The sequence below is a fragment of the Mesoplodon bidens genome (genome assembly GCF_964165515.1).
Source record: "Mesoplodon bidens genome assembly, chromosome: 4".
In the NCBI taxonomy this organism is placed as follows: Eukaryota; Metazoa; Chordata; class Mammalia; order Artiodactyla; family Ziphiidae; genus Mesoplodon; species Mesoplodon bidens.
Genome location: NC_138160.1, coordinates 135,456,748 through 135,471,010, shown reverse-complemented (window position 1 = coordinate 135,471,010; position 14,263 = coordinate 135,456,748). Strand labels below are relative to the sequence as shown.

General features: G+C 41.1%; 1 protein-coding gene across 2 annotated transcripts in view; it reads right to left on the bottom strand.

Annotated features, from left to right (window-relative positions):
- Positions 1 to 14,263, bottom strand: part of ITK (IL2 inducible T cell kinase) — a gene marked incomplete at its 5' end in the record, with an annotated part of 66,023 nt that overhangs the window by 24,269 nt on the left and 27,491 nt on the right. For both annotated transcript variants that reach the window (XM_081232905.1, XM_081232906.1), the window contains 3 exons: positions 5,595 to 5,660; positions 9,854 to 10,005; positions 13,553 to 13,593. In XM_081232905.1, the coding sequence (XP_081089031.1) occupies positions 5,595 to 5,660; positions 9,854 to 10,005; positions 13,553 to 13,593 (259 nt within the window). The remainder of the gene's footprint in view (positions 1 to 5,594; positions 5,661 to 9,853; positions 10,006 to 13,552; positions 13,594 to 14,263) is intronic.

The following is a 14,263-nucleotide window of genomic DNA, read 5'->3' as shown; positions in this document are numbered from 1 at the left end:
GGAAAGCTCCAGCCATACTCTGGTGAGAACTTTAAGACGGTGAGAACTTTAAGACTGCAAAGAATATTTAGCTGATGTGTAGCTCACCTATCATGTGTCAGAAAGTGTTATCAGCAGGTTATGGGACTTGCCCAAGGTCAATAATGAGCTAGTAAGGCGTAGCCAGAATGTGAACGCAGCCATTCTGGCTCCAGAGTCCATGCTCTTACCACCACCATAAAGAGCCTGTAACTATCATATACCAGGGACTTAAGGAAAAACAATACCAGGCTCCCTCTCTCCCCCCAGAAAATCCTAGTTTGCTATGCTGTAGCCCCCAGCTCTACAACTTTCAGGGGTTACACCTGTCAGATATAGTTTTTGCGATCTGCAAACTCCTAAGGAACGTAATCTTCGCACTATTTATCATGTGCATGTTCTCACATGGGTCCTTCTTTCCCTATCTATATTTTAATACAAAAATTAAATGTTTAATGGATAAGTTTGAAAGAGAAATGAAATGGAGTGAAATAATTTATATTCTTTTACTACCCATACTCCCTGTATCTTCTAAAGTAGAGCTCTTCAAACTGGAGCATGTCCAAACAGGAGCATTATTTTTATAATTTTGTTGTCTGGTGAAAAAACAACTAAAAAGTGGTAAAAAAAAAAAAAAAAGAATGTGAGTGGTTTTTTAGGGTTGAAGTTTTTCAGTGTTGTTAACACTTGAACCATATCCTGGCCTCCCTGTCCACTTATTAGGTTAGAGGAGACAGAATGATCATCAGTTAACAATCAGTTGTGGAAATTAATAAGCCCAGGGGGGAGAGAAGTTCTGGGTGGGGAAGCAACACCACTTACGAAACTTGTTTGGTTATTTGAGAGTAGCCACAAATAAGGGAATTAGTGGATTCATCTGAGCTTTTTTAAAATAACTGTTCTAAATTAATTGGATTTACAATGTTGTGTTAGTTTCTGCTGTACAGCAAAGTGAGTCAGGCATACATATACATATATCTACTCTCTTCTAGACTCCATTCCCATATAGGTCATTGTAGGGCACCAAATAGTGTTCCCTGTGCTATACAGTAGGTTCTTATTAGTTATCTTTTATATATAGTAGTGTGTATATGTCAATCCCAATCTCCCAATTTATACCCCACTTTCCCCCTTGATAACCATAAGTTTTCTACATCTGTGACTCAATTTCTGTCCTGTAAATAAGTTCATTTGTGCCATTTTTTTAGATTCCACATAAGAGTGATATCATAGGATATTTCTTTCTCTGTCTGACTTACTTCACTTCATCTGAGCTTTTGAACGCATGCAACTGGATGGTACTTTCCAACTCAGTGGGCTCTTAGAACTTATTTAGTTGAAGCCTAACAAATATGCTTCATCTTATGTGTCAGCTCTGATCAGTTAGTGCTGGCTTCCTGGAGCTGTGTGGCCAGTCTGAGCTCAAGGAGTAAGAATGTCACTATCTAAGAGTGGTGTCTGCCCTGAGTTCAGGCACAGGGAGGGAATGTCAGCAAGAGTGCCACGCTTTGCTTTCCTTCATCTTACCTGACAATTCAGTTTAAGGAAAAGGGATCTGAGATCCAACCTGGTGAAGAAACTTGCCCAAAGTCATGTCCCCAAACCACAGCAGGAGACCTGAAGCCAATCAACTTACCAACCCATGATCATGTTCCTGGGGTACAATTTTGAGTTCTTATGCAGATATCTAGACAATGTTAAGTTCAAGGAAAAAAGTAATCATATTGGGCCTTTTTTTTTTTTGGTATACCCAGACATAATAACTATCTGGATGCTTGTTTATGAGTCATTTAATTATCTAGCTACGATTCCATATCTGAAATGCAAACTGACAGAGTGCAGAATAGAGTTCACAGACTTTTGTTTGTATGCTGTAGTGTTTCATTTTAAAAGTGACTTAAAATATCTTCAAGAGGGGGAATATACCTTTTTTGTGCCCCAAGCTCCAGTATTCCCTATGGCCTTATACTCTGTTGGAAGTTTGAATGTGCCCCTTCTACCATAAATGAAGTAATTCTGATTAAAAGTAAAAAACCAAAACAAAAAGAAAACTTCCCAGCCTAGTGATCATTTGAAATAAATACCTAATTTTTTCTAAAGGTGTTGACTGTAAAATAATAAAAGAATTTTATTCTTTAAGCATATCTCATATATTTCATTACAGTTTGAGTATTCTTGGAAGTGATGACTCCTGTTAGCTGAGGGAGGGGCTTCTCTTACCTACTTGATCAAAATGAATCTCAGGTTGAGAGACTCTTCAGAAAATGATAGTTCTTCACTATAGAATCTGTTAGAATTTCAGCAACAAATAACTTGACCACATTTGAACTAATAAGAACACAAATGAGTTAATAGAAGGTTTCACTAGATAGCATTCTTCAACCCTGGTATCTTAAGCTTGATGAGTACTTAAAATTTTATCTCTAAATGATTTTGAACTTAGAGAAAAGTTGTAAAATGCTGTGAAAGAACTCCCACATATAGATGAACCAATTGTTGATATTTTACACATTTGTTTTACATTCTGTCCAGATAGATAGATAGAGAGATAGGTAGATAGCTATAGATAACTAGATTTTTTGAGCCATTTGAGAATAGACTTTTACCCCTAAGTACTTCAGTATGTGTTTCTAATAAGTAGAATATACACTTGTATAACCATAGTACAATTACCAAAATCATGAAATTTAACATTGATACAATACTATTACCTAATTTTAGACCTTATTCAAATTTTATCAGTTGTCTCAATAATATATTTTGTAACTTTTTTTGGTTTGCTTTTTTATGGTTCAAGATTGATCCAGGATTACTGGTGCATTTAGTTACCCCATCTCTTCAGTTTTTTAACGTGGACCAATTTCTCAGCCTTTCACGTCTTTCATGATATTAACATTTTTGTAGAGCACAGGGCAGTTATTTTGTAGACTATCCTCAGTTTGGATTTGTCTATTATTTCCTCATGAATAATTCAGGTTATGCATGTTTGGGCAGCAATGTCACAGAAGTGATGTTGTGTCTTTCTCAGTGTATCACATCAGGAGATGCACGGTGTCTGCTTGCCCCATTATTGATGTGAACTTGGATCATTTAGTTAAGATGGGATCTACCAGATATTTCCTCTTTGTTATTAGTAAGTGGTTTGTGAGAAGATACTTTGAAACTATGTAAATATCAAACTTTCACCACCTATTTGTGACACTCATTGATGATTTTTGCCTGAATTAGTTGGTACTTTGAGTTATAAAATGGTGATTTTTAAACTTTATTGTTCCTTCTACATTCATTAGTTGGCATTTTGCTGCAAGAAAGAGCTTTTTTCTCTTCTTGCCCATTTATTTATTTATTTACTTATCTATCAAGCTATTTATTTATTATTGATTTTTTTATTTTACTCAGTGGATAGTAGTCCCTTACTGTCATTATTTATCTTGATACTCAAATTATCCCAGATTTAATCAGAAGGAGCATTTTTAAGCGGACTTCTGTGATCTTTCAATATGTTCACATTATTTAACAAAAAAATATTGGGGGGTACTTCTTTAGTTTTTGATGCATCAAAATGTTCCAGTTTCATCTTTGTTCTTTCCCTGCCCCGACTCTGAATCCCCAAGCCATTTCTCCAAGAAGTCCTAGTTCTTTTTAGTGGGAAGTGTTATTTAAAAACCAAGATCTGGGGCTTCCCTGGTGGCGCAGTGGTTGAGAGTCCCCCTGCCGATGCAGGGGGACACGGGTTCATGCCCCGGTCCGGGAAGATCCCACATGCCGCGGAGCCATGGCCCATGGGCCCGTGAGCCATGGCCACTGAGCCTGCGCGTCCGGAGCCTGTGCTCCGCAACGGGAGAGGCCACAACAGTGAGAGGCCCGCGTAGAGCAAAAAAAAAAAAAAAAAACCAAGATCTGAGTGTACACATTGCTACTGTAGTATTATTGTTTCTGGGCCTTCCAGCAGCTGAGCTAGGAAATACATGTACATGGTGAGTACATTGTACTCTACACTTGAATTTTATTAAACATTAAGTAATTCCATTAAAATTATATCCATGTGGGGCTTCCCTGGTGGCACAGTGGTTAAGAATCCGCCTGCCAATGCAGGGAACACAGAGGTGAGCCCTGGGCCGGGAAGATCCCACATGCCGTGGAGCAACTAAGCCCATGCGCCACAACTACTGAGCCTGCACTCTAGAGCCCATGAGACACAACTACTGAAGCCCATGCACCTAGAGCCTGTGCTCCGCAATAGGAAAAGCCACTGCAGTGAGAAGCCTGCGCACTGCAATGAAGAGTGGCCCCCACTCGCCGCACCTAGAGAAAGCCTGCACACAGCAACAAAGACCCAGCACAGCCAAAAATAAATAAATAAATAAAATAAAATAAAATTATATCCATGTGAACTCTTCTTTTAAATGCGAGCTTGAAATAAAGAACACAAGCTAAGCAGATATTTAATACCTATATTTTTGTCTGCTATCTTGGTATTGGAAATATGGCATTAAACCATGTTTTAAGTCAGTTTGTATTTGATCCAGTGTTCACGGTGTTTTTTCCTTCTCAAGTAAGATAAATATTCCTGGGATTCCCAGAAGAACCTTTTCCTTTGACCACAGTTATGTGCAGGCATCTGAAAATCATCCCTTAGATAAAAGGGGAGATGAGAACACATACCCTCCCCCTTCTATTTAAAGTGACCCTCGGGATTTCCCTGGTGGTCCAGTGGTAAAGAATCCCCCTTACAATGCAGGGGATGCGGGTTCGATCCCTGGTCAGGGAACTAAGATCCCACATGCTGCAGGGGGCAACTAAGCCCATGCACCACAACTACTGGGCTCATGCGCCTCAACTAGAGAGCCTGCGGGCCACAAACTACAGAGCCCATGTGCCCTGGAGCCTGTGCGCCACAACTAGAGAGAGAAAAAACCCCGCACGCCACAACTAGAGAGAAGCCTGCACACTGCAACTTAAGATCCCGCATGCCGCAACTAAGACCCGATGCAGCCAAAAATAAATAAATAAAATAAAGTGACCCTCGGGCTCCCCACGTGGTGCAGTGGTTAAGAATCCACCTGCCAATGCAGAGGACACAGGTTCGATCCCTGGCAGGTGTAGATCCCACATGCCGCAGAGCAACTAAGCCCATGTGCCACAACTACTGAGCCTGTGCTCTAGAGCCCGCGAGCCACAACTACTGAGCCTGCCCACCACAACTACTGAAGCCCGCATGCCTCGAGCCCATGCTCTGCAGCAAGAGAAGCCACCGCAATGAGAAGCCCACGCACTGCAATGAAGAGTAGCCCCCGCTCGCCACAACTACAGAAAGCCTACGCGCAGCAATGAAGACCCAACGCAGCCAAAAATAAATAAATTAAATAAATAAATTAATTAAAATACCTTTCTAATAAAAAAGAAAATAAATAAAGTGACCCTCAACTATTTACTTAGGGATCAGAGTATGGGGGGAGAAGAAAGCAGGTCAAGAAGAGAAAATGTCTGGTATTTTAATAATCAACCAATATTCACTCCTAATGTAAGAGGACTCCTTAGCACCATATTTTTGGAAAACAAATAAAATATCTTACTCGTAGGTTTCCAGGTTATTTGGAGACTTTTCCACCAGATAACTGCTTGGTACGTATCCTTCATGCCTGTTAAAAGGGAAATTAGTGTTTAGATTAATGTAGAACTAATTTCACATCTCCATTTCATAGGTTTAATCAACTCAAAGTCATTTAAAGATGAAGTCTCATGTTATTTAACATTTGGGATAAGACATTTTAAAATTTTCAAATAAAAGAATTGCTAAAAATAACAACCTGCTATCTGTTAAAGGCTATGTAGATTTTACCACTAAAATATGAATCATAATAAATAAGAAGTGGTTACTTTAATAGCTCTGCTTGCTAATCTCTTCATTGTGAAATTTCCTCCGTTGGAAAAAAGATTAATGTTCAGTCTCTATTTTCTATTAGGAAACATTTGTGTGTGTGTGTAATAATCAGTATTTTTTCCGCTTTAGTGTTAGTGTTTTACAGTCGGGAAACCAAAATAAATAAAACATAAAGAATTACTTTCCAACCACAGGTCCCAAAAGATACTGCCAGTCAAACCTGTGAGCTTTTAATTCAAGGCCTCCCTAATATTTTTTGTTAAATGAGCTCCTTCAAACATAAATGGTAAAACATGAGAAAAAAAGGATAAAATCATGCCGGATTTGGGGTTGGGGGTTTCTTTTGAGCAGGAATAAATTGTGTATAAACAAAGACATATGGATTAAGAGACTAATAAGAACATCAAAATACCTTACACCTGTGTGTAGCTTTGTACTTTTCAAAACACTATCGCATTTAATACTGCAAGGTGAGAACGGTGTCTCCTTCACTCTCTAGGCCTCTGACTCTGTACCTGTAAAATGAAGGACCTAACCTAGATCCCATGTAAAATCCTCCAGACCCTGCAATCTATAAAAAGATGTCTCATAACTTCGTGCTGTTTACTCTATCACCTGTTTTAATTTTTGTATAAGGCCATTTTGTAATCTAGTGACTTATGTTTTTTTGTTTTGTTTTGTTTTTTAAGATTTTTTTTGATGTGGACCATTTTTAAAGCCTTTATTGAATTTGTTACAATATTGTTTCTGTTTTATGTTTTGTTTTTTTGGCCGCAAGGCACGTGGGACCTTAGCTCCCTGACCAGGGATCGAACCCGCACCCCCTGCAGTGGAAGGCGAAGTCTTAACCACTGAACCACCAGGGAAGTCCCTAGTGATTTATGTTTAATGGGAAATTTGTAATCTATTTCACAGAATTGTTCTGAGGAGTGAAGAAATCAAGAATGGTGATATCAAATATGGGATATCTCATATCTTGTACCCATGGCTGACCTGACCTTGCTAGTCAATTATGGCATGCTTTCTTTGGAGAACTGAACACCCAGCCTCAGAATCATTCTTAACCCAGTGCTCAAGGCAGTCAGTGCCAACTGATGGGAGTCAACTTGTTCTCAAGTTTGCTATTTCTTTTATGTCCTTCTTTTGGCATTCCTTTTAATTATGTCTGTTTTTGCCACACCATATGTTTACAATTATATTAGTAGGTCAAATACTATTTTCACTTTCATGTAGAATGACTGTGTTTTAATATGCCAGCCAAAGCTGGGTTATCTACAAAATGATGATAATTGTCTTCACTTGTGTGTAGGTATAGACTTTACAAAGCCATTTCACTTTCTTCATCTCACTGATTTTCTCAGCACTCTGAGATGGAAAGCTGATATTATCATCTGCATTTTACAGATAAGGAAATGGATTCACAGAAGTTCAGTGACTTTTCCAAAGTCCTGTACAACAAAAGCAGCTGATACTCAAGCCCAAGTCTCCTTTTTCCCCATCTTGTGTACTTCCTGCTTCACCAGGCTATTACAAAGCAAACTGGGGAAATTCCCCTATGCCAGATTGGCCTCTGGTGTGTCCTCTCTGATGCCCTTTGAAGTGCAGAGTTGAGCCTTTCCATGGGCCAATGAACAAAGGGTAAACTGTCATTTGGGGAAGTGAGACCTAGGAGAAGAAATTTCCTGGCACATTAGTTGTGCTAAAGACATGTCAGTTGATTGAAGGGATGAATTTCTGAGTAAGTTCCTCTGGTGTTTGTAGAGCCAGGCAGTCTTGAACCTGTTTCTGCTATGGGCCTCCCCATAACAGGCAAAGAGAAGGTAATGTGACTGGTTTTGTTTGTTTCCCCCAGTCAACTACAGAGAGAGGTTCCAGATGAGGGGCTTTGGCGTCTGTTCTCAGCTAGCAAGAGACACTGCCTCCAAGATCACAGTGCTTGATCTAATCTTGTTTTATACCTCTCCCTCACTTCCCCTGCAGTGGAGTTGATAAGGCTACTTAAAGAAACGGTGCCTTGAAAATGTAAGTTTTGATATATATGAAAAGTAAAGCCTTGGGCTTCCCTGGTGGCGCAGTGGTTGAGAGTCCGCCTGCCGATGCAGGGGACACGGGTTCGTGCCCCGGTCCGGGAAGATCCCACATGCCACAGAGCGGCTGGGCCCGTGAGCCATGGCCACTGAGCCTGCACGTCCGGAGCCTGTGCTCCGCAACGGGAGAGGCCACAGCAGTGAGAGGCCCGCGTACCGCAGGAAAAAAAAAAAAAAAAAAGTAAAGCCTTAACCCTAAAGATATTTGTGTACCTCTTTTTTTTTACTCAACGATTGGTCCTTTTTTTGTTGTTAAGTTTAATGATACCCAGTGTTGGCACTCGAATACCCTGTTGGTAGGAATTTGGCAAAATTTTTGAGGGATTTATGTTTCAAAATTAAGACTTCACATAGTCTGACTCACCAGTTCCATAGTTAGAAATGTGAGATATATTTTTTTTCCCAAAGAAAAAAATTTTTTCAAAAAAATTTTTTTCAAAAATCTATAAATTTCAAAAGATTACCAAGATACACAAGCATGAGTAATACAAGATCTTCACTGAGCAACCTGGAAACTAAATGTCCCACTATAAAATATTGTCTAAATATTTATAACGCAAGCATACATTCTAAAACTATGCAATTATTTAAAGAATAAGGTAGATTTGTATGTGCTGATATGAAAGTATCTCTAAGATATATCATTAAAGGTTAAAAGCAAGGTGAAGACCAGAATGGACCACATTAGTGCAAATGAAAAAAGGATGTATTTGTATATGTATAACTTTTTTGCTTAGGATGCACAAGTAACTTAATAATGAATACTTTTAGGACTGATGTGCGGGCAAATGGAGGGTGGCTTATTTTTATGTATATTTCTCACTATTGTTAGTTTTTTATTTTTATATATAAAACATGAACGTAGGCTATCCAGATGTTGCAATGATGGAGTGTTTTCTTTTTCTCTTTAAAATATTTTTAAACTAATAATAACCTCACACTTTGAAAATGGTTAAACCCTTAATATTAATATAGAAAGGTGTTAATTGCAGTGTTGTTAATATTTGCAAAATATTAGAAACAACCTAAGCATCCAAGAAGGGAATTTGCTAAATTATGGCACACTTTTATGTTGGATTTAGGCAATCACTGAAATCATCTTCTGGAGATGATTCTGGAGACTATTCCAGGGCATAGGTAAATACCTCTGATATTTAAAGGAAAAAAAGAAAGCCTTATAAAGCAGTGTGAATCTGATAACTTTAAACTAAGCACTAGTATTAAGTCATATACATCCCAGAGCATTCTGAAGGTCAATAACAGTAATTTTCCTATATTTCAGATCAGAGGAGGGGTCATAAGATTTTTTTCATTCAAAAGTCCTATAGTGGGCAAACTGTATTTGCACAACTTTATTTTCTCCATGAATCATTCGGATGGCTAGTTCAAAGGCAGTTGGTTTAACTAAATCTTTAGTATTTTTTTCCTGATGCTTCTTAATGTAACCACCAATCTGCACCATCTGTACGCACCTTTTCTTTCCTCCAAAAATAAGACCCTCACAATGGGATGTACCTTCAACCTCACTTAAACACTCAAGGACAATGGTGCTTTGTGGAACAAGTTGCCATTCTCCCAAACTGTGGATGTCAGTGGAAGAACCCAGGAGATTTTTAGATGAGTTTGGAGGCTGGGAGTGCTTGATGGGGTGCAGGGAGCCAGTATAGCAAGTGACTGCCTCCCAGCCACTTCTGAGAAGGGCAAAGACCCTTTTCAACTACTTCTTCCTTCCTCCTCCTGCCTCTGCTCTCCTCTCCTAACTCAGTGCCGTGGTCCTGCTGAGAGAGGTAGGACAATCATTCCAGTATTTCTTTGTTCCCACCTCACCTCAAAAACTGGGACAGCAACCACGAAGGTGCCTTACCCATTCCTGTCCTGAACTCTCCACCAGTGAATCTCGGAACTGTCCAGCAGGTAGTACTCCTCATTGCGTTGTAGCGTGAGTTCCTGTGGATCATTCGTTTGGTAGTCATACAAGGCAATGACCAAGGTTTCTTCAGGTTCCTGAAGTAACTGCTGGAGGAGGGACACAATAAAATCAAGCAAAGATGTAGAAAGGAGGTAAACTGTGGAACGAGGTCAGCAAGTTCCCGAGCTGTAACTTGCTCTTGGACCTATGCCAGGCCAGACACCGGTTCCTACAGTCCATTGGGGGTATTTGCTGAGGCCATTTGCCTGCCTAGTTGGCTTTCTTTATGAGTTAGGCTTATGGTGCTGAATAGGACACAAAGACATTCAATACCTGGAGTTCATTGCCTCTCCCATTCTATGTGGTAAGTTCTGACCCCAGTGAATTCCCAGCGGCTGTGCTTTTCACAAAAGTCTGCTTGTTTCTTTCCTTGAACCATGTCACAATTCACAGCCTCTCTGCTAGAAGCATCACATTGTTCGCAAAGGGGATGAAGTCAACACTAAATCATTCAGTCCATGCTTTTCTGATTTTATTTGTGGGCTTGTCCAGATCCATAGAATCATAGACTGTTGGAGCTGGAGTGCCTCTGAGAGATCATTTGATCCATTCTTTTGTTTAGAATAGGGAAACTGAGGCCCAGATGGAGAAATGGATGTGGCCAAGTTTAGCAATTGAGTTAGCCTTATGCTTTCTCTACTATATCATGTGGGACCCCTTGTTCCTCTTGTGGGCTCTCTTGCCTATGTCTCTACTTTTCAGTACGTTTCTTAGGAAGAGATATTGAGATATGAAGAGGAGACTGTAAACAATCACAAGAGTTCAGGGTGGGCACACCTGCTACAGGTTGGCAGACTTTGTGAGACAGAAAACATGGGAAGAGATTGAGATTACTGGCTAGAATGAGATTCGGTGATGGGAAATCATAAGTTCTCTGAGTACATTGAAGCAATCAGTGGCATAAACATACTGGAGATTAAAAAAAAATAATTGTCATACTGATACAGTGTCTCAACCCAGCTGAGCCCAGATGGGAATTTGAAGTCAAGATTATCTGTGGAGCTTGTGAGGTGATATATTGGGAACTACAGATAAGAGTTGTTGGGCCTGAGGCTTTCACCCTAAGAGCCAGTGGAGGAAGGAGTTGTTGAAGGGCACCTGAAGATAAAGAAAGGATATGGTATGGTATTCATCTCATTATAGGCCCAACTGATTAATTATTATCAAGAGAAAGGTCAGAGCAGGGTTCTTAAACCATGTAGAACCTTTCCATAGGGGACATTTTGGACATCTATGGCAGTGTTCCAAAGGTCACAAAGGTTGAGGTGTGCTACTAGCATTGAATGGGAGAGGGTCAAGGATGCAAAACTCTCTGCAGCATCCCACATCCTGTACAACTTTTCAGTGTCCTGTTAGACATTCACGTGGTGAGCAGCCTGCTTACAACAATAATATACAATAACACTCTGAGCCTAGATCCTACCTCAACCCTATATGAAGTACTTGGCTTCCTAGGAGTGCAACCACCCTTTACATTGAGGGAAGATCACACTTTGTTTAGTTCAGAACTTGACCAAGAGTTGTTTGCCATTTTGGAAAATCGTATCACAGATGGTAATACTAGTTTTGAGTCACTGATACTACATTCCTGTATCAGTTGCATTTGAGCTGCCAAATCCAGCAGGATTCAAATACAGGTGCATTTTATTTTATTATGTTGTCCAGTATAGCCAGGCCCCAATATTTGTATATAAAAACATATATGGGGACTTCCTTGGTGGCATAGTGGTTAAGAATCCTCCTGCCAATGCAGGGGACACGGGTTCGATCCCTGGTCTGGGAAGATCCCACATGCCGTGGAGCAACTAAGCCTGTGCGCCACAACTACTGAACCCACGTGCCTAGAGCCCGTGCTCTGCAACAAGAGAAGCCACCACAATGAGAAGCCTGCGCGCCACATTGAAGAGCAGCTCCTGCTCGCCGCAACTAGAGAAAGCCTGCACGTAGCAACGAAGACCCAACACAGCCAAAAATAAATAAATTTATTTATTTTTAAAAAGATCAATAAAAGTATAGCTTCTCTAGATGCCAACTCAAGATGCCATCACTCATTTGAAGACAGAACATGAAGGTGAAGGGAGAAGTGAATTCAAGTAATTCAAGATAAAAGAAATGTTACTGTGGATTTAGACGTATGGTTGAAGCTACAGCTGTAATTCCAAAAGCCCTGTGGTTGGAGTGCTAGAGCAGTATAGAGGCTTTCTCCTCCAAGAAATCTGAGAAGCCAAGTGGTGGGGTCCAAGGGGAGATGGATAGGCCGTTTTCTGACTTTCACCTTCACTGATAGTGAAAACCAGACAGGAGCAAACCAGTCTAAGGTGCAGAAGTGCGGGTTTAGGTAGGACTGTGGGGGGAACCCCCGACAAGCCAGGGCAGGGGGATTCCGAACTATGTTTTCCAGGGTGATGGTGAAATATTCTTTAGAAGATGAATGAAATAAAAAGGGAGAGAGCTCATTTTCTGCTACAATTTCAGTCCACTTCTTTCCTGTTGTGAGGAAGGGGGCTGACGACAAATCTGAAAGCCAGCCCGCTTTTGAGTGACGTAGAACTTCCCTTATGGGGAAGCTGCCAGTCTTTGAAATGTCACCATATTGGCTGGAGGGAAAAAGCAGAGCTCATTCTTCAGGAAGAAGCATGAGGAAGCTGAATCAGTAGGTTCTAGAATAAAGGGTAATTACTCAAATGTGGATATTGGTGCTGGTGTTACCATAAAGTGAGGGCTTAGGTTGATCTTTCTCCTTTTTTTTTTTTTTTTGTCTTCTTAACTAAATAGCTTCCTGAGAGTTGACTTGATATCACCTAAGTCTTGTAAGTCAGTATATTAGACCAATGTGTCTCAAACTCCATTGTGCCTCAGGATCACCTGGAAGTTTATTAAAATGCAGATTACTGGGCTCCTCCCCTAGAATTTTGCATGTAGTAAGTCTGGGGTGGGGCCTGAGAATTTGCATTTTTAACAAGCTCCCAGGTGATGCTGATGCTGCTGGTCCATGGACCACACTTTGAGAACCACCACTCGGGTTCAAGACCACCACACCAGAAACTGCATCCTACTAGCTTGACTACTAAGTTACTGAATGGCTTTGGGAGAACCTCTCATGGGACTTGCTTTCCCAAGCTTTCACATGAGAATAAAACTATAACCCTCTGAAGTGGCTAGAGAAGATAGTGAGTTTCAAAATAGCTGGTAAAAGTGTGGATGTGCTTTGAAGAATAAAAGGTATTCTCAAATGTATGCTTCCAAAATGACTGTATGTCAAAGGGTGGGGTAAATACACATTTTATATAGCTGTGAACTGTTATTATGCCCCAACCTAGTCAGGTGCCTGGCTGCACAGTTTGTTACCAATAAGTGTTTGCTGAGTGAAGGCAGTGGGGTCAAGATCTGGTGGCTTTTACCTGGACACACCCACGAGACAATTCAGGCCCGAGAAACCCATGGTGTTGAGTTCAGCTGCATCACCACAAATCTGCTGCATCTGCCAGGCATTTGAGAAACCTGGGCAGATGGGAAACACAAGTGGGACCACACCAGAGCTGTAGCCCGCGGCGCTGCCGGCCCACCGCGCCCGGACCTTGTGCTCTCACTCACCCTGTTGTCTTCAGGAGTAGGAGGAAGAGGCTTCTTTGAAGCTGAAATGAGAAAAACAGAAGAAGAAAATGAGCATGAAACCGAATGTGCCCAACTAAAGGTGAGCGGCAGGGGGCTTTTCAGAGAAAAGGGGCCCCAAAGAGAACAGCAGGAGGGGAGGGTGAGACACAGGGCCTGGGTTTTTTCTCTTTCAGCCTGCTCATTCCCAATCTTGTTTTCCAGGAGACACCAGAGACTTCCAGAAGCCAATATCTGGGCCCCTCTTCCTGTATCCCCAGGAAAAGCCTCGCCCAAAGGGGCTGACATCGGTTCTCAGTGTGTGTCCTTCCCAGTGGGCATGGAGCCTTCCACGAAGGCACCTCCACCTGTTAAACCAAGACTTGGAATTGGTGACTCAGGGGGACAGTGACTCACTGGTTTCCTGATGCCCCTGTGGGCTTCAGGAGGGGGTGGATGAAGTGAGAGGTCGTCGTGCTGCTTGTTGAGAGGGCTGGAATCCACTTTCAGTCAGTTATCTTAAGGACTCCGAGTATTTGTTCTTGCTGACTCCCCCAGACAACACCCCAACACCCCGCTCTGTTTATCTCTTTGTGTCTCCACGGCTTCTTCTCTCTGTGTCTCTTACTTCTTTCCTCCTTTCTCTTCTCTTCTTTCTCTCCCTTTCCCTCTCTCTTCCCTTTCATCTCTCCATCTGTGTCTCTCAGCATTTGT